The sequence below is a fragment of the Zophobas morio genome, unplaced genomic scaffold (genome assembly GCF_036711695.1).
Source record: "Zophobas morio isolate AGI-343-1 ecotype UQ-CSIRO unplaced genomic scaffold, CSIRO_AGI_Zmor_V1 ptg000012l, whole genome shotgun sequence".
Taxonomy (NCBI): Eukaryota; Metazoa; Arthropoda; class Insecta; order Coleoptera; family Tenebrionidae; genus Zophobas; species Zophobas morio.
In genome coordinates this window covers 27,209,633-27,230,836 of record NW_026972117.1, presented here as the reverse complement: position 1 = coordinate 27,230,836, position 21,204 = coordinate 27,209,633, and the positions used below count along the sequence as shown (strand labels likewise).

General features: G+C 32.2%; 2 protein-coding genes across 2 annotated transcripts; one reads left to right on the top strand and one right to left on the bottom strand.

Moving 5' to 3' along the window:
* Nucleotides 1-3,952: 3,952 nt before the first annotated feature.
* On the top strand, nucleotides 3,953-7,147 carry LOC135128247 (uncharacterized). The gene is made up of 3 exons (XM_064055146.1): nucleotides 3,953-4,398; nucleotides 4,443-4,552; nucleotides 7,020-7,147. Exons 1-3 carry the CDS (start codon nucleotides 3,953-3,955, stop codon nucleotides 7,145-7,147), a joined length of 684 nt encoding a protein of 227 aa, XP_063911216.1.
* A 7,936-nt stretch (nucleotides 7,148-15,083) lies between these two features.
* LOC135128246 (pro-resilin) lies at nucleotides 15,084-17,177 on the bottom strand. Its single transcript, XM_064055145.1, has 7 exons — nucleotides 17,092-17,177; nucleotides 16,869-16,950; nucleotides 16,632-16,745; nucleotides 16,197-16,562; nucleotides 15,982-16,139; nucleotides 15,736-15,925; nucleotides 15,084-15,412 (listed from the first exon to the last, which is right to left on the bottom strand). Exons 1-7 carry the CDS (start codon nucleotides 17,098-17,100, stop codon nucleotides 15,084-15,086), a joined length of 1,248 nt encoding a protein of 415 aa, XP_063911215.1. The 5' UTR covers nucleotides 17,101-17,177.
* Between the last annotated feature and the right edge of the window lie 4,027 nt (nucleotides 17,178-21,204).

Below are 21,204 nucleotides of genomic sequence, written 5' to 3'. Positions count from 1 at the left end.
CTACACTAAAAGTTCAAGCAGATTATTGAAAGTAAAAAACAATCCGCGGGAGAATTTCCCGAAGCAGTAAGCAGTAGCAGTAACTAAACTTTGTGACAAATTTTGCAGCTAAGTCGTACCTTCCTGATTAGAGGGCGTACTTCTTGGTCAATCACCTCCTTTCAGGGGTGGTTTCTCACAGGGACTGACAAAAATATCCATATTTTAGAGGGGTACTCGACGACCATTGACAACGGTGAGAATTTTCTATGCTTGAACCCTAATAACAATTATCCCACTTCGGAACTTGCTAACCAAGTTCTTTAGTCCGGACTCGAGGCGGCAATACAAAACACACCTCTACAAATCCGGCCGAAACTAAAGCTCTTTTCTCAAAAACTTATCTGCTATGTACAATAATTATCAAACCTACAATCAAGGAAAAACATCTATCTCTACGAATACGCGTCAAAGACTGACATATCTGGTGCTTAATAGCTTTCGATGAAGAACGTTTCAATTTTGTACCTCTAGACGACGGGATTCCACGTTATTGCTGGGGCTCATTGTATAAAAGTGCATCAAACCGAAAACGTGCCCGGTTCATGGGCGTCTTAGGGAACTTTTTATGGTACTGATAGATATTGCGGGGTAATTTAGGACTTCTGGGTAATAAGATGGGACGGCGTAATAAACCATTATTCATCAGATATGCCATCTCCGTTTTCTGGAAAAATTCCCATCAGAAAATGTGACGGTTGTCTCTAATAAACGCCAAAAGAGTCTATCCGACGATGCGGTGGTTTGCACGTATTACACTGTACTATTACGATTTATGGGAATTAAACCAAAGTGGGTCAAAACTCAAGAAACTATTTATTGGTAATACGAAGTTATGCAGCGATAATGTACAGCGAATAATTTTCTTGTCTTCTAGGCTTTTCTTGTCTCGAACATCCCGGAACGCCGCAGGCTGCCCATTGATGAATCATGAGTTTAACTTGTAACAGTATTAATATCTTAATTTTATCCCCAAATGTTGTACTTCACATAATCGGAACTTCGTTGCTTTCCTGCAGTAGAATTCGTTTAATTTTGGCAAGATGTTATAAAACTTTATTAATTACAACATCTGATGGTATGCTTTGATTTCTATTTTCGTCCGATACACTGTATTTACACGGGTGAAGAATGCCTACGTCTCTTAGCATTTTAGGGGTAGAAACGATATCTGCGTAAATACAGTGTGTCGATCGAAAACAAAAACATAAACATACCGTTTTACAACATCTCACCAAAATTAAATGAATTCTACTTCTCATATATTTCGCATTGTATTATTACATTTAAAACTGTTAAACTGTTTACCAATTTCAGTATAGTAATTTGCGACTTTCTAAATACGCACCTATTACGTTAAATAAACGTCCCCGCGTGTTCATTATTCTAGTCATAAGAAAAGCTCCACTCGAACAGGCAAGCCCGAATACATCAGTTGCATATAATGGAACCCAGTTCAGTTACAGGCCGAGCCGAGATTCAATCGAAATGTTTACCTAAATTGACTTCGGAATCTATTCAGTATCTCTGGTTTAGATTTCGATTAATTTACATCAATCGTTCAAAAGCTACCATCCGTTTTAGAATTAGCTTTAGTTAGCTCCATTATTATGCTTAGTACCACTGTATAAAAATAAGCAGTTTCTTGTAGTAAGTAAATATCTTATTCAATATAGTAATCAACATAAAATGTAAAAAATCTTTGGTACAAATTTTCATTCTTGATTAAAAAAAACTACGAAACTTGTATCCTGTACGAGCTATTGATATTTTTGGTGAAATATAAACGTTTTTGTACTTTTTGTTTAATGTAGATAAAAAAACGCACGACAAAATGTAAGAGATGCCATAGTTAAGACATTTTAAAAAATTTAGTGACATTCCTTGTTTCACGCCCCACAACCGTCATATGTGGGGTACTAGTTGTAAGATTAATGGTCCGAATTGGACCATCCACTCGTACCTTGAATCTGCTTGAAATTAAGTTGACGTTGTTAAACTTTATTTTTCAGCAGTAGTTTCTCCGAAATAAATGAAACGGTTACTTTCGAATTTTAGGTGTAACTTAAGATTCTAATGAGAGTGATATTCAAAACTGGGATTTTCTCAAAGTATTATTGATTAACCCTTATAAGTTAAAACAAAGATATGTGTGAATTTGGACCCTTAGAGCAAAAAATTAAGACAGATTCATAAACCACAGGCATAAAAATTGTTCGTGAGAATAATCAAATAAATTTTTGTTAGCAATTAACCATCTAATAATATTATTAAAATACATATAAGATTTCACAACACTGCGTCCAGTAGTTTCCAAGATTGTCTGCCTAATCAAATCGCCAACAAACCACACACAGAGAGAGACGACAGACAATAGATGTAGACGGAAATGGCATATCTATTTTTTCATACTTCAGAGATCATAAAATGTAAAGAAAACATGAAAGAAACCTTTCGTATAATGGACCCTATTACAATACTTCCCGAGCAAAAAATGCATTTTATCTGACCAGTACCGGCAAATGCATGCTTCACCTTCAGTACCCATTCCATTGTCAATATAAAAAATCAGTGGTATAGGTAGTTTCTTTTAATTCAGCAACTAACTTGGCAATTAAAACATTCATAGCTCAGCAAAATTAGTAATTTCTAGCTGCTAGTTTATGTTGAATAATTTACAACAGAGTAACAACAGCAAAAAGAACAGTAATAAATAATAAAATATTGAGAGAGAACCTCCATGTGGTTGAATAGATGCGCATACTAAAATAAAATCATGACTGCTAAATTTTGTAGTTTATAAAGAACACCTACTACGTTTTCAATGTTGGTTTCACCTCCTTAATTAGGGCTGAATTAATATTATTAAACTAATTTTGGATCTCCTATACGGCGTTTTATTTTGACCAGGAATAATTAACAATGACTTGCAGAGGTTTTAGTGTTCAAAGTTTAAAAGAGGCATGTCCAATTAAAGCTAACTTTCCTTATTAATTAAATCAAATCAAAACATTGCCAGAGGGCAAATGCAGAAAAAATTGCTTTATTTAAACAGTTTATAATGATGGCGTCCTATTTTCTCCTTAAAAGTTAGTTCTGGTAATTTAATTACTGACTAGTAAACAAACCTTCTAGTATGTTGTACATACAGTCTATAGGACGAATCACAAACCTTGATCCCCTTTTTTTGGTCAATAAAATATCTCTAACGGATTCGTCAGGAAGGTTTTATTTTATTTAGAAACAATTTATAATTCAGAAACATAGAAAATCAGAACGCTGCTCTTTTAAAAATTAATTCAATAATGGGTTGTGAAGGTCTCTGAATTACTATAATAATACACAAATTTACTCAGCCATAAACAACCGATAACTTTAAAAATTTTGTGACAAATTTTAGTTCGAATAAATAAATCGTTGAAACGTAATACATTTCATAAAATATGTAAGAAGTTATATTTTCGTAAATTGTAAAAGACTACTTTAATAGATCCGTTCTCTGTGTTCCCATAGTTTATTCAGAGTTTTTACGTCATTACCCTTAATATTAAATCTCTATAATACTTATACGATTCGTTAACACAGTTTTGCCCAGTTTAAGAAATAACTGTCACTTAAAATGGGTTTTGATTTTCAGAAAAGAACTAGCACAATTTTGGGCCGTTTAAGATTATTAGGAGTTTGGTATAAAAAAGACTTTGGTGACTTTAGTTTATATCATGTGTATTCTCTTTTCATTTTTGTGTTTTACAATTGTCATAATTTAGCACAAGCTATTCATTTATTTGAGCATTACAACGACGTGAGTATATTGGCATCATCTGGACTGCTTACCCTTGTTGAGATATTTACCAATCTTAAAGTCTATTGCATTGCGATAAACAAAAATAAAATTTTAAAACTTAATAACAAAATGCAGGACAAGTTGTTCCAACCGAAGAACTCTTCTCAGGAAAAAATAGCCATGTCAACATTTAAAATATTTGATATCATGTATTTAACTCACATGATAGGACCTACGATTTGTGTAATATTTTTCGCCGTGTATCCTCTTGCAGAAATGAAACAAACTAAAAACAAGACTTTACCCTTCAACGGCTGGTACCCGTTTGATTATAAAATATCGCCGTTTTTTGAATTAACCTATTTTCATCAGCTGGTGGGTTCTTTCATAGCCGCTCAGACTCAGGTCAATATAGACTGTTTAGCTATTTATATGATCGCAATGCTTACCGTTCAAGTGGATATTTTAGCAGACAATGTAAGAAATATTTCTGCAAAAAATGAAGAGAATGAAAGAGAAAAAAGTATGGATTCACATTTGTTTGATTGCATAAAACATCATACGGAGATTTTGACGTAAGTATTGCATAGTAAAGTACCTCGCTTATGTTTTTTTTTAGTTGTTTTTACGACGTTTATAAGATTTTAAATCTTATTATGTTTGGACAATTTATTATGACTACCACTTCGCTGTGTTTGTCCCTACTTGCGTTGTCTGAAATTAGTCCAGGTAGTACACATTTTGCTGCCCTTGCAATATATATAATAGCCCTCATGACAGAACTCTTACTATTCTGCTGGTGGGGTAATCTACTAATAGTTAAAGTAAGTTATTGTCAGTTATATCATAAATTTTTAAACTATATTGTAGTGGTAGTAACTAAGTAGTAATAGTTTATTTTTACACTTTGTTTTGATACTCTCTGAAAAAATATTTGCCCTGCATTAAGCTTGTACAGTTATAAATTCAGATATTTATTTTTTGGATGATGATATTTACGTTCCTATAGTTTTAAAAATTTCCAAGTGTGTCTTTTAAATTTAAAGACTTTATTTTAAGAATTGTTCTTCCGTAAAAAGTTTTGGTTGTTTTTTTTACATATTCTGATATGCACGAAGTGTGTTCAGTACAATAATTTCCACTCAAGTATCTCGTAAATGGTAAGCGTGGCTATTTTATTCATTCCTGCGTCTGACAACCTACATCGATTGGATATCAGTATTATGTCACGTACAGGTTTCCCGTAATAATGCACCGTTATAATTTAAAAAATAATACTAAAATACTTCGGGTTTCCATTGTTATTTCTTAATATCGCTAAGATATTTTTTTTGAAAAAAGTTTAATCTACAATTTTATTGAGTGTATCAAAAGTTGTAGTTATTCCCTTTAAAACCCCTCATAGTATTAATACCGCTAATAATAATAGCAGCAAGTTTTATACAGAAATTGTTGGATACGCCAAACATAGCACTTCTAGGAACACTAAGAAAACGTAAGATTAAAATTTCATAAAAATATGATCATTTGTAAATAAAAGAAAAATAACCCCCAGTTTTAGACTTGGAATAAAATAGAATAACTTTGCAGAAGTAATAAAAGTGTAAATACAAAAAGTCAGAATGCAGTTTATTACTGATACGATTCTAAAACATACCATTCAAATAAAAAAATTTGTAAGTAGTCCATTTGACTTTTTTTTTTATTTTAATGTGAGCTGTTGTATCTTGGGGCTAAAAACGTAAAGACATTTGAGTATCGTCTGTGTATAGATGCAAACTTCAGTATTTAGGCACAAAATGAATATCGGATATAAAACATTATAAATACAAAAAAGGACCGAAAGTAGAGCATTGTGGGATACCTCTTTTAATAGCAGGAATGGAGGAAATGTCTTGACCTTTGGCCGGGTTTATACGACAAACCTGTTTTCGATTGTGCAAATAATTACGAAACTAATTTAAGGTAGAACTAATTACACACAACCAAAGATTTATTGCACTTCTGCCGGGGTTTGGTTGTGGAATTTTGTTCTGGCATTTAAACTTATTTATCAGCAAAATATATAAAAAAAAATATTCAGCTTTTTATTATTCAGTTATTGATTTGGAGGGGAAAATGTGTTGGCTGTACACTTTTTTCACAAGAAATACTCATCTTCGAATAACAGAGCTGTTACTTTATATGTATAAATAATAACTAGGTAAGTATTTTAACCTCCATTCTGAATTAGGGGTAGCGTATTTCGGTTGGTAGTAGTTGGCAGAATGGGCGTTTTTTATTCAGTAGGTATAGGAAACTTCATCTTGATTTTCGTGATTACTGAAATATACAACGTCGGTCGCTATCTCTTAAGCTAACATAGTACTAGCATATTCTAGGATCAAATCATGAAGAAGAAGAATTTTAAACACTCTCGTTAGAAAAAATATGAATAGATCTAGATTTGGTAAATTTGGTGTCACAGTCTAGAATATTTAGAAGGCATTATAAGGAAAGTATACAAGTTGCTAGAATATTCTGCCAGAGAAGTGAAAAGAAGCTTTCATAAAGATCTAAAATGTTCTATTGGTATATAGTGACAAGACGAGGAACAAAGTATGCTAAATACATGATTAACCCAAAGTTTTTGGAACTTTACGCGTCTAGCAGAGTTTATGGTTTAAAAAGGAAATAATTTGTTTAATTATAAAATAAAGTTGTTAAAGCAGTAGAGTATATAAAAACGCATAAAAAGTTTATATTATTTTTTTATTATGTAGTGAATTAACGAAAGATGAATAACACTTTACTAAGATATAAAATCTAAAGAAAACTTTATTAAAGCATTAGTAAAAACAGCAAATAAAACCTACAGATAACCTCGCCGCCATTATTTCTAAGGCATGGTTTCTGAATATTGATAATAATCAACTAGATTTCTAATTGAAAACAGACAATAAAATTAATTATGACAAATAGAATAGGAAGATACTAAAGAATAAATTCATTGAAGTCATCACGTTATTGTGCAAGTGTAAAAAAAATCCGAGAATGAAAACGAAGAAGATATATTTTCAGCGATAGGAAGAATCGATAGCAGCAAAGAAATGCCTTTCTCAACATTTATCAAATGAAGATCAAATATATGTGGCATGACAAATAAAAATCAGCAAATACTTCCGTTGGTTCTGACTTTTGAGAAGATTTATCTTAGACAGGAAGAAGATAGAATATCAGAAAGAGAGGACGCAGATGACTAAAAGTCAAGTTGAAAATCAAAATGAAGAGCTGATTACGAAGTTAGTGATGAACAATGCACAATCAGTTAAGAAGTCCTGGTAGACTTAAGGAATCACAAATGAATTAGGTCCTTACTAAAGTTAAATATGAAGACTCATCTTAAATTTTGTGAAAATAATGATGAGTTTAGTTAACTCATTAGAAATCATAAAAATATGTGTAAATAAATGTCCCCACTTTAAATTTTAATTTTAATTATTATGAACACAGAACGTATAGCAAAAGGATAAAATGTAATTAACAATTCTCTTTTTTAGAGTCAGGTATTACCTCAGGCAGCATTCGAATGCGATTGGGTAAATGGATCCACAATCTTTAGGAAAAATTTATCATTTTTTATTCTTCGCACACAAAAGGACATGGCTTTATACGCAGTAGATTTTTTTAAGATATCTTTGAGCAGCTTTGTTCTTGTAAGTAATAAATTTGAAATGATAAGTCACTTTTATATATACGCTGTACAATTGTAGATAATCAAAAATTCTTATTCAGTTTATGCAGTTCTGCGTAGAGTAAATCTACAGGAATAATTAATATTTATTACTCCTATTATTATTAAATACACGATAATACACGATAAAACTCATATATAAATTATTGTTATACCTACTTCAGTTTTAATGTTATTTATTTCATTCGACAAGTGTAATAAAATTCCTACAAAATTACTGTTTACCACCGTGTTTTATTTAAAAGGTTGTGACAGAAATTTACCACATAATAATGGAGTTATGGACATATCGACTAATAAGATATCAGTTCAACGCAATCTACTTTTCCATTTAAGTATTTTTTAATTAAGAAATTACTGCCTAAGTAAAGTTGTATTAATATATTCATTTTAATTAACTTTAGTTTCTTCATTTAACTTTATTAGTTTAAGACCCGTCCAACACCATTATTATTATTAATGCATGAGTAAAACACTTTAAACTAAAATTGTTGCATCAGATCTCTGTTACCCAAGAAGAGACTATCACATACCGAGTGGTAATCTATAATAATAAAGATAATACCATATAGTCCAACGAATCCATTCATTTTATGTAATCGTTCGTTGCATTATCTCATCATTAGGAGGAACTGCTGATGGGGTGTATTTATTAAGAATTTTTATAGCGGCTTCCTCTATCGTTTGTAATTATTACTGCAAGATAGTGTGGAATAAAGGTTAAATTGACAGAACACATTATTGCAACATGATATTGTCTGAATAACCATTATTTATAACACAAATTTATTTAAGGTCGTTTATAAAGAGTAAGTCAGTTGTGCCGTAAAGAATTGACGCTCTGTGGTCCATAAGTTCCTTTACAAAAAATACATTTTCACTAATGAAGTATATACGCACGACAAATGTTTAAAAATGCTTTTATTTATTTAAAAAATATGCTATAGAAATTTTAAAAAGTCGTCATTTTAGATAACACACCTTCATTAGTTACGTAGAGTTAAATAGTTCAGATAGGTTCCTTCTTCCAAGTTGAGTATTTAAAGCGTAATTCAATAATGTGATTGTCTGATATTTAAACCACTAATCGATCATGACTAAAAAATGTTAATTAAATGGTACTCAAGCCATTAATTGGTACTAAAAGTGGTAATTTAATGGCTCAGTGTAATTTTATCGCCGTAGACAGACGGTGATTGAAAGTTTTATTTCAACTAGAGTTTTTATAACATCTCCAATTAATTATACTCAATTAGATCTGACCCACATAAACATGAAAATTCTTGACTGACCCTGTTCTACACTCTGTGTCGAAATTTTCGGGGGTCTACCTCTTATTTTGCCAATCTGTGGATAATGCTGAAGATGACTTAATAGAACAAATTATTTCTGCTATTCTAAAATTAATTGTAGTATGTAGTTGTTTCATTTCTGGTGTGGTATTCCTTTTAAATTTATTGTTAAAATATAGATATTAACTGCAAATGTTATTTATGACTATTGTCTTTATCTATCTGTACTACAAGTAATATTTTAAATTTTGTCATAAAAAAAGTGTGTATTCGCGATAATTTTGTTTTTAAGTCTTCTAAACAATTATTCTAAAGTGCACGTTTGATAACAGTTAACGAGTAGTTAAGCAACACAAATTATAGTAAAACCATTAAGAGCTGTCAAATAAAACAGTTGTGGATAAAGTAAAAATTTCAAAAAATGACAAAAATACCCTAAAATTAGATAGAAACTGTAAAAGTAGCAAAACCTGCAGTCGCAATTTTATTAAAATATAAATTACCGGTCTTTTATTTTTTACTATTTCAAATACATATTAAGTAAAGCAATTTACTTTATTGTTGTCCAAAAATCATTAAATTCTCCTTATAAGAGGTTTTTAATTGCAACTGTAACCTTCTTTCTTTTTAAAGGTCAGATATAATACTTCGTCTATTTTTATAACAATATATACTTAATAATTAGGTAATAATCTTGAAGCTTCATTAAAGATTAATTCCAGCATAATTTAAATAAAATTGAAATCTATGTCGCATTGTCGAATATTAAATAATATTCTGTAGTCTGCTTTATTTAAAGCACGAAACTTGTATCTGATGGTATAAACGCATCATCTTACAATTTTATTTAATATTTCTAACTTTTAAACTTTAAAAATTATGTCATAGAACAACATTCTTGTTCGGGATACCTGATACTTCCAGAGCAGAAATCAACTTCAAGAACTCTTTTGGAAACTACCAAACCCATTATTATTTAAAAATTGAGATCTACTGCAAGATTATCACAAACATTATAAAACGTTAACTAAAATTTGTCTTCTCTTTTGCAAATAAAATTAACAACATTTTATTAAAAACATCTGAAAACATTGTGCCATTAGAGTTTATGTAAGCCAAGCAGGGTGTAAGTGATCTCAATCTGTGACAAAGTGGCTATGATTAGTTATGATGTCAAATTTGTTGTTTATCATCTAGTAAATTTTTATTTTAATAGCATCAATTGGGCCTCTACATATATTTACAAACTACGAATTTCCAAGCGATGTAGATTTTGCCAATTATTTACTTCAAGCCTGTATATTATCTGCACCCTGATAACTACTCTTCATTTACATCCATCAATTCGGTAGATCTGGGATATTTTAACTTTTCTATACATAAGGTTTCAGAAGATCTGAACTTTTTTATCCTTATCAAAGCACTATATTCAAACAGGGCTCGGGCTCTAGATCCGAATCAGTACATTGTTCACTCTCTTTTAGTTATTTAAAAAAAGCAAACAAACTATAATTGGTCAAAAACATGGATTCGTTAACGTTCTGCCGAAACCAGTTTGTTCTGTTTTGTTAATTCGACTGAATTGTAAGGACACGATTATCTATGGTGTCTACACTAACTCAACACAATAAATCACAATTTTTTACTGAAAAAATTAGAAGGTATGGGGATCAAGATCTCTTACTAAATTGGTGCAGAGATTATCTGAGATAAAGAACCCAACAAGAAAACTCAATAATAATATTTAATCTGAAATATACGACTTTCCATCTGGGGTTTTAAGTCCTCTTTTATAATAAACTTAGATGTCAAAATGTGTTAACACAAGCTTAGTAGTATGGGGGGATGTCGTGAAGTACGAGAAATATATTGAAAAAATTCCTCGTATTTTGACGTAGATATATGATTTTAAGTTTGGATGCTTTTGCGATGTTTAACAACAAAATAACACTTCGCTTATCACAATAAAATAATGAAACGTTGAATCTATATTTCTTTTCTCAATAGGTTATCGTAACTATTAATTATTTTTCTTATATATAATAGACCAAGTTATAAATGTCTTATTTTTATAAAAAAATAATAAAATTCAATTTGACAACAAGGTTTAACTAATTCAATTAAAAACATAAGAGTTGCTAAATTGCTATGGCTATCGTCTTAAAAAGTAAAAGATTTTCAAACATTAGGTGTGTTCAGCGTTGCCAAATTTACTTTTATAAAAATATTATATTTTCTTGTAATATATGTATATAATGAAAACTATTTTTTATAATTTCTTACTTCCTGAGCGTAAGCAAAGGAAGTATTGTAATCGAGTCCGTCGGCCGACTATCTACTTTTACGTTTTCTCGACATTTCATGACCCCTAGACTACGAAGAAATAGGTCTCCCGTTTCCGTCTATCTGTCCATCTGTCTGCCCGTCTGTCTGTCCGTCTGTCTGTCTGTCTGCCGTGCGGGATTTTTATTAGATAGGTAATCTCCGAAAGTACTAGGCCGACTGTTGTCAAATTTTGTATTTATATTAGGAATAACATGTAGATGGTAAGACGCTAACCAAAATTTGTCTAATCATCCCCATCACTGATGTGATGACGTCACTTCAAAATTGTACGTAGCAAATGGGTTTTAAATTGTATAAAATAACATAGTCCTAAACATGTAGTTTATGACTCCGAATAGAGTTTTTACCCGAAACGTCCAAATTTTTTGAAAAAAAATCGAAATTATAAAACAACATTTTAATTTTGAATCTGCAAAAACAACTGCATTGAAATCTTGGAGATGGTTTACAGTTATGATAAGCATAATAAATTTTTAATCAAAATATATTTACTTATCCCCTCCAAAATATTGATGATCTCAGCTCAAAAGTGTGCCGAATAAATCCTACCTAAAATGTACAAAATATGATGAGTCTGTACTTGTGATTTATGATTCCAGTCATATTTTTTGAATTTCCATGTCAAAAAAAAATAATGAATGCGTGAATTTATTTTATTGATTTAATCAGGAACTACAAAATCGAATGCTTTGAAATTTTGGAGATGTTTGAAAGTTATCATAGGCATGGTAAATTTTTGATCAAAATATATTTGCTCGTCCCCCCTAAAAAATTAATGACGCCATCCCAAAAAAATCCAAGTTGATATACGTGTCCTTGCAAAAATGTTGATGACGTTTTCACAAAATTGTGTAAAAAAAAACTCCACTCGAAAATGCTCGATATGTTTCATTGTACGTCAAGAGCGAGGGAAGTTCTGTCTAACAACTTTAGACTAATGTTTTCGTATTTGTCAACATCCCTCGACAATCTATCCTTACAAGTACTCGCAATACTTTGGACAGCCTATAGATTTAAATTTAATTGGTGGCTGTCAGGGGTTATTTCCTCTTCTTTATAATTGGTTGTTACTCTATAGAGTAGAACTTAATTAGATCTGAAAGTCATTTACTTACTAGGAAATGTTACAAAACTTGGTAACGATTTGATAATAATCAGCAGTGGCGGCTGGTGGGTCAAAATTTCGGGTCGGCCAAATATTTTGAGTCTACACCTTGGTGTTATATATTTTCGTAATGTATGGCTGCTACTCATTAACCACTGACATTTTACGTGCCAGGATGTACAAAACATCTCAAATGTTTCGACCTGTTAAAATAATTTTTTATAGGAAATTGACAATGTCAGTTTGATTCCAAATACTATTAATCCTTAATTCTACTTGTTCTGCTTTATCATTAATTGAGAACCACCGAAAACGTTATTTTTACTGAGTTCCGCGTCGACCGGCGGCTATACGGCTTGCCGACCCCGTACATCCACAATTAAATAATAATAATTAAATAATGACATGCAGTTAAAAAATATAAAAAAAAGTAATAATAAAAGTACCAACTGTTAACTATCTTCATTTACATTTTTTTTTTAATGTATATGACAAATTGTCAAATAAATTAATTGAATAATTGAAAAATTAAAATGATTTAAAACTTTAAATTCGTTTCTGAAATATCTGAAAACGCTTAGATGCTAAAAATACAGAAAAAGCGCATTTATGTTGTAGCTAAGTTATGTACGAAAAATAAAATTTTAGATAATTTAATGTAATTTTTTTCGTTTATTATTCATACACAGGAAAATGTATTAAATCGACAATTATTATTAAAAAAAAATAGTATGCACTGAAGAACATCGAAGCCGTTATTGTTTTGTAATTTGGTTAGCCATCTTAAATATTAAGCGTTTTAAAAACTAAATTCGCGTTGCTGGGTACGGCGAAGGAGGATTTCGCCGGACCTGGCACAACATACGTTCCGCCAGGTCTTTGTCTACTACAGTGTACTAGACAAAGAGAACGATGAAACCGTAAGCTGCTACGAAGTCGAAACATCGAGCATAATGCATTCCTGGATACGGCGTGCCGAAATCTCGCCGGCAAAGCGTGTTTATCAGCATTTAAAATTAGCAACAAATGCTTTATTTTGTACCTACAATATAATAAAATATATTTTTAATATATATGATCTATCCTAACGTACATTCAAACTTTATTTCTTTTTTTATTTTCTAATTTCAACGCTTACTAATAAGTATTTTAAAATGACTGGTACGGCGTGGCCGACCCTGCCGCCCCTGACCAGCCGCCCCTGATAATCAGCTATTAATTACCCGTAAAACGTAATAATATATTGTTACGTTTTACGGATATTTAAAATCGGTGTGGGTAAAACTCAATAATTTATTTCACAGTAATTCAAAACTACACGACTAACTATAGAGCGATATGTACACAATAATTCCGACTGGAATGGATTTGACTAGACTCAACTTCTTTACTGGACTCCATTCGTTGACTAGCTTGACTAAATCCTTGTATCAGAAGGTGGTCTTTATTTAAACCCATACGTTCCTCTGGATGGTTCGTGAATGCCGCTTAGAGGTCTTTCCGGACCCCCCAATCGAAACTTCCGAAAACCCGCTCCAGGCTTTTCTCTATGCGAACCCCGCCCGGCCGCCGTCACCGATACTGTAGAAAGCCCTCGAGAAAACCGATAGGCGTAATATCAAATACTTACATGAGACTCCAAAACTGACCATACTGAAAAGTTTACGCTATACATCTGTTGACGATGCTCTGCACCATTCAATACAGCATCCCTAACATTATACACTGGTAAGGTTTAAACTGTTAATATGACATATTAGAAATTATCCGTTTTTGAAATATCTAAAAGGATTTAACAAAGTACATATGATATAACAAGTAATTGTTGTCCCATAAGAGAGTCACACTACGTTGTTTGCAAAACAGTTATGCATACACTACGATCTTTAAATTGTTTATTAGTAACTGATTCAACACATTGCAAAAGATTTTTAGCACTAAATTATTTTGTGTAATATATTAATTTATAATATTTAAGAACTGGTATTACAGTTAGTCGAGATTTTCCACTTTGGAAAAACACTTATTATCACATGTCTGTGGTGCAATCACAGAAAACGACATATTCCAGCAGCACTGTATCATAATGCATACGAAGTTAATTTAAATATATGTTGAATATCATCAAACAACACTATTTTGACCTTATAGTTACAAATTTAACAACATAATAACATGATGAAGTACTATCATATTTTATAACTTATAACTATTTGAAGATATGTAAAATACTCTTAGCAATGTTAATCAACATTAACTTCAACAAGGATCAAGTATACACTGTCGCTGCAATTTGTTATACTAGAAAAGTTAAGAATTTCTTATGGATAATTAGCCCCATGTAAAGGACCCCTCCAAGAGATTTACAACTTTTTCGAAATAAAGTATATTCTCAAAAACAAAATTTTTCGTCTAGAATGACCTACATTTCGTTCATCCCTCATACAAGATATAAATAGTATTTCATTAATCAAAAACAACTTTTTTGGTTTTAAAAATTATTTATTAATATCTTTTATAATATGTACAATATAATAAAATGTTATTAATACCTAATATGATATGAAAATGAGTAATAAATTATAAATAACTGATTTTACAAATAATGAATCATTTTCCTTAATACACAGCAGTCGTCGTGCTATTAAAGACAATTCATACACGCTTTGAAAGATGACGTTGTTGACAAAAAAAATAAATTAATAAATCTTACATTACTTGCAAATATGTGATGCATGTATGAGTCTTAACACCAAATTAGAAAACAGCACAAAATCTAAACATCTAATACGAATAGCCTCCATTGCCTCCATTGCCTCCATTCGCCCCATTGCCCCCATTTGCTCCATTGCCCCCATTGTGATAACCTCCATTCGCCCCATTGCCCCCATTTGCTCCATTGCCCCCATTGTGATAACCTCCATTCGCCCCATTGCCCCCATTTGCTCCATTGCCCCCATTGTGATAACCTCCATTCGCCCCATTGCCCCCATTTGCTCCATTGCCCCCATTGTGATAACCTCCATTTCCATTTCCTCCTGGACGGCCAGAGGGATATCCTCCATTACCATTTCCACCTGGTCGCCCAGATGGATAGCCTCCCCCATTTCCTTCTATTGACAGACACCAGATTTAACACCGAATCATAGAGTGAAATATCAAAAAGCACCACCCAGAAAAAAATACTTGTAATTAAAATTAAGGAATATCTCTTTAACTGTGTGTTACTAGAAATGGTTAATAAGAAACCTACTACCAACAATAGTTGTAGCTTCCACCGAATTCTGGAACTTGTAAGTTGTTGTCGTCAATAAGTAAACTGCCATAATTTCCTTTTGTTTTAAAATGTGTAATTTTAGTAAGTTAATGGATTAATTAGTTTATTGAATGCTCATGTTAATGTGCAATGTGATAGCGAAATCATTAAAGCTTGTACCTTCATAACTGATTACTGGTTTATAGCCGTCAGAGTCCGCCTCATATTGCACAACTTGCTTCCTGCCATCTGGCAGCAGAACGTTGTACTCGCCTGTTGCCACATCTCCGTCTCTTGACTCCTGATGACCAAAGTGTGTGCCAAATTCGTCGTCGTTTACTTCGTACTGGAATTCATACTTTGCTGGTTCCTAAAATCAAAAGAGCATTATTTTCAGACAAATTTTCACCTCGTCCGGAAATTTACAGTGCTTTCTTCTTCACCACCATAGCCTCCATTACCATTGCTGGGTCTACCATTAGAATATCCATTTGCACCGTTGCCATTAGAATAACCATTCACTCCCTGACTAGGTGGAAGATAAGACTGTCCTGGCTGCCCTCCATTTCCACCATTAGCACCACCTATAAAAATCATTAACATGACGTTACAACAAGAAAATTGAAATGAAGCAATTTTACCATTGCCAGCTCCTGGAGGACCATACGTTACACCAGGTTTGGCACCATTACCTCCTTGTCCAGGGACACCATATGTAGAACTTGGTCTGCCACCATTTCTACCACCATTACCGCCACCATTTCTACCACCATTACTACCCCCATTTCTGCCACCATTGCTGCCGCCATTTCTACCTCCATTTCCATTTAATCCTTGTCCAGGAACTCCGTACGTTGTACTTGGAACGCCGCCGTTTCCACCATTTCCATTTACTCCGTTGCCAAATCCATTAACACCTTGGCCAGGAACACCATAGGTTGTGCTTGGTGGTCTTCCGTTGGTTCCACCATTGGCTCCACCATTGGTAGCGCCATTTCCATTTTGACCTGGGGGCAAATAGCTCGTACCAGGTCTTTGATCACTGTCTGGATGTCTTCCCGCAAGATTGCCATTACCTGATGGGGGTGGCCCGTAAGATGATTCTGGAGTGTAACCTCCATTACCACCATTGTTTAAGGTTGGTCCAGGCTGAAAACCTGGTGGGCCGTAGGTAGTTCCAGGACCACCATCTAGGGAAACAATGAGGTGAAAAATTAACCACAATTACATACGAGGGTAGAAATTAATTAAAAAAACTAACAGTTCGCAAAAACTACTCCATCTTCTAGTTGGTAAATTAAAAAACAACTTACTTTGTGAAGGAGGCAGATAAGAGTTTACTGGTGGTTCAGCTCTAGTGAAGGTGCTCCACGTCAAAAGAAGTATAACGAAGGACTGAAATATGTTTATTTAATATCTTCAATTTAAAACATATATCTTATGCAGTTTTATTTTAATGTTTTAAATATATATTACGTATTTAAAATTTCATTAGATGAGAATTAAAGAAAACTTAAAATTAAGAAATTAACTTACTTTTTGCATGTTTAGTGTTGTATCTTCTTTAGAATATAACCGTAACACTCGAAAAAGTTATTCGAACATCAACCTAAGGAGCTAACTTCGACTAGAGACAAAGGTGTCTGAAGTATTGAATGAAAATACTGAAGATTCTCGCGTTTATATACCTATTAGATCGTGATTCACAGACATGTATTTAGTGCATCATCGTAACGGATCCATTTTTGCAATTTTTAGTCTCTTGTCGCATTTTTGCATCGGAATTAACTTTAGCACCGAGAAAGTGTCACGTTACGGGTAATGGTGAAATCTGAAATGCTCAATACTGGAATCCACGTGTGTAAATCCACTATTTATTCAGTTGTTTTTAAAAGTGTATCTTCTTTCAGCTGCAAGTTGCAATATACGGCATGCGAATACGTATTAGAAGCGTGTGTCCCCGTCCGTGAAGATGGCCATAAAGTTGTCGTGGTATGCTTTATAGTCGTGTAATTTGCGTTGAGAAATGCATTTGCGAAAATGATGCGATTGTCGGAATTTGGATCCAGAGCAAGGTTGACAATTTAATTCGTATTTTTTATGAATTTTTGGTCACAAGAACTTTAATGAAATACTTTAGTATGTGCCCACATATTACCTAATAACAAAGATAAAAATATTGGAAAGGGAATAATAACATTATTAAATTCTGAAAACTTTGAAACAATGTAATAAATATATTATTTATTTGCTTAAAAATTCAGAAAAAAAAGTTTAATTTTGGGGCAGTACTGCGAAACCGGTGTTTGAGATTCACAATAGTGTCGAAACGAGAACAAAATGGTTTATTTTAAAGTACTCAATAATATTTCTGGTAATTTAAACATCGAGATACATTATATTAGTTGAACATAAATTACAGATACTTTGATTTTTCCAAATATGTAAAAGACACTTTGGGACTACATCCATAAAATAATGTTCAAAATTATGTGGTTTATCGAAAAAAGCAATTCTTTCTTTATTGGTAAGTTTTGAAAAGTTTCTACCGGCCATATTTTTTAACAATATACCGGGTGTCCCACGTAACACTTTCGGGCGCAATAACTCAGGTATTTTTGAACGGATTGTTATGAAATTTGATATTTTGATAGATGAGGATTAATATGAACCGGTGAGAATAATCATTATCTTGAAAAAGTAAATTTTCCATGCCTTAATTTAATTTTGAATTAATTAAGTTTTGCATCACTTGATTAAACATGAAAAATAACTACTGTATGCAAAAATTCATCTCCGAAATACGTTTGGTTAGACAAAAAACGATAAATTATTGCGCAAATAATTCCAAAAAGTATTAAAGGATAGGTAGCTATGAAACAAAAAACTGCAATCCTCGCATTTTGGACACCCTTGCGGGAATTTGATGCCTGTTTGCCAAGCATTATTTTATGAATTTTAAGAAAATACTAATTTCCAGTTGCTCGGCTACAACCTTTTCGAAGGTGCAAAATTGCTTTAGGTTCAGGAATTAGTTCTAACTTCACTGGAAATAATTTTGCTAGGTGTATTTAACATCTTGTTTTTTTTCACTCGTTTTAGGTCTTGTATAAGGGTCCTGATTGTTTCATCTAGGTCTGTACGGCATTCTCCGTAGGTTAGTTTTAATAATTAAAGAAAAGAGAACCATTTTCAATAACTTGTCAGATTTTGACAAAAATCTCAGGGGTGTACAAAATTGAACTGAATTTATTTTTAATTAATTTTTCGCGCACAGGCGTTATTTTAGTTGCTTAAAGTTATAACGCAATTTTCAATAATTTTTAACAACAGGAAGCTGTGTTAAAATTCGTTTTTTGTACGATAAAATAGTTTTTTTTTGTTAGAAGCCTAATCTTTACCTATTATATGTATTACACCTGTTTTAAATTTTATAAAAATCCCTTAAAAAATACCTGAGTTATTGCGCCCGAAAGGGTTACGTGGGACAGCCGGTATATTCTATGGAATTTTGATTCTTTTCCTGTAATGAATTTTAACATAATCGGTCCATTAGAATTTAATCCCAAATCTGTTCAAATTGATACCTTCGTTTCTGTGGAAGTCTCCAATTTTTAATAATTTATAAAACAGTCGGCCGCGGCCGTCGTCGTGTAAATACAGAGCTCGCCTGGGACTCGTTAAACAAGTCACATTATAACAATCCTTTTAAGCAACTAATAATGCCACCTATAAGTATTAGTTATTTAGGTAACAGTGTTATTTTAACTTAGTGACATCAATTTGAAGACACCAAGTTTTAGAGAGTATTTTAAAATTACTGTCCAAAATTTCGAATTATGAAACTTCGAACTTTAACAGCATACAACAAAACATATCTATATTATTATATTTATTGTCGCAATGGTGTAATAGACACCTTCGCAAGACCTGCGCGGCGTGAAGGTTCATCTTTGGGAACTACATGATTTAATGCAAACTACAATTGAATAAAATTTTGGAATAAATAATAATTTTATCGATGTGTATATTTGGGAATATATGACGTATAAGAGATTGATTGTATACAAAATTAAATTCGCAAAATATTATTTTTCCGGTTAACTGACCAAAAATACATAAACTATACACTGATTTCAAACTGAGCTGTTAATATACAGTGCATATTTTTTAAAAGTGGCCATAGGGATTCCCATGTTAAATTTTAGACCCCATGTTAACTTTTGTTAGGGTGGAAACCCGGAGACGATTTTTGCGGTGAAAATTGATTTAGGGTTCTACTTTAATTTTCACTACCACTTTTTGCAGTAACTTGTTAATTTGCGCTTTAAAAAATTTAAATCATTTTGATTAAAAAAGTTTGGTACATCATAGAAGGTTTTGACTTTTCATGTTAACTTGTCATTTTTGACAGCATAATTTAAAATTTTATCATTAAATACCTTTATTACAGTTTTAGAAGAGAAATAGAATGCTGGAATTCAAACATAAATGAAGAAAATAAAAGATAATTTCACTAAAATTGCGTTTTTGATGTCCACGATCTAGAAAACATGTTTATAAATCTGTCATAAAATGTTTAAATTGTGCTCTTGCCGGGTATGGGACGATGTAGGAATGTTGCAGCAAAATTTTGCCCAATTTCACTGTTGTCGATAAGCCTTTAAAGTATCCATCAGTGACCATTCCCACCTTTTCTTTAATTGTGCACTGTGGAATCTTGACGAATTTTGGTCATTGAAAACCAGAAATCGAACGAGTAATCAAGTTTTAGAAACGTCAAGTAAACGTATGTTTTTACATGGCTCTCTACAATATATTACCGACAAAAATATCCAAATATTTTAATTTTTTTAAAGAAATATGCTTTAAGTTAAAGCACAATTTTTAATAAAATCGAAAAAAGATGACCCAAATTACATTCAGTAAAAATTTCAACTCTGAAGCTTTACTCAAACATAAGTTAACATGGGGTATAAAATTTAACATGGGAATCCCTATGGCCATTTTTAAAAAAGATGCACTGTATGTGTTACGGTTAAAGTGAATACTCGGCTAGTTTCCAAACTAACTGGTTGTTATGCAAACTAACCAAGTCGCTAGTTATTATAGACGAAAAACTATTTTCTCTTACATTAGCAGGGTTTCTTGGTTAATTTGTAAACTGCCCAGCTAGTTTATAAACTACCGTACAAGTTTGGATGATTTACATACTTTTTTTAAAGTACATAAATTAACCGAAATAATTGGTTAGTTTACAAACCAGCCACTTTGTTCCGGTTAAAATAAGAACTTTTTCTCTAGTACGATAAAATAACCAATGAATTGTATCATTGCCTGCATTGAACACTAAGACAACTGTCTGTTTGCATACTAACTACCTAAAATATGATACAATTCATTGGTTATTTTATCGTACTAGACAAAAAGTTCTTATTTTAACCAGAACAAAGTGGCTGGTTTGTAAACTAACCAATTATTTCGGTTAATTTATGTACTTTAAAAAAAGTATGTAAATTATCCAAACTTGTACGGTAGTTTATAAACTAGCTGGGCAGTTTACAAATTAACCAAGAAACCCTGCTAATGTAAGAGAAAATAGTTTTTCGTCTATAATAACTAGCGACTTGGTTAGTTTGCATACAACCA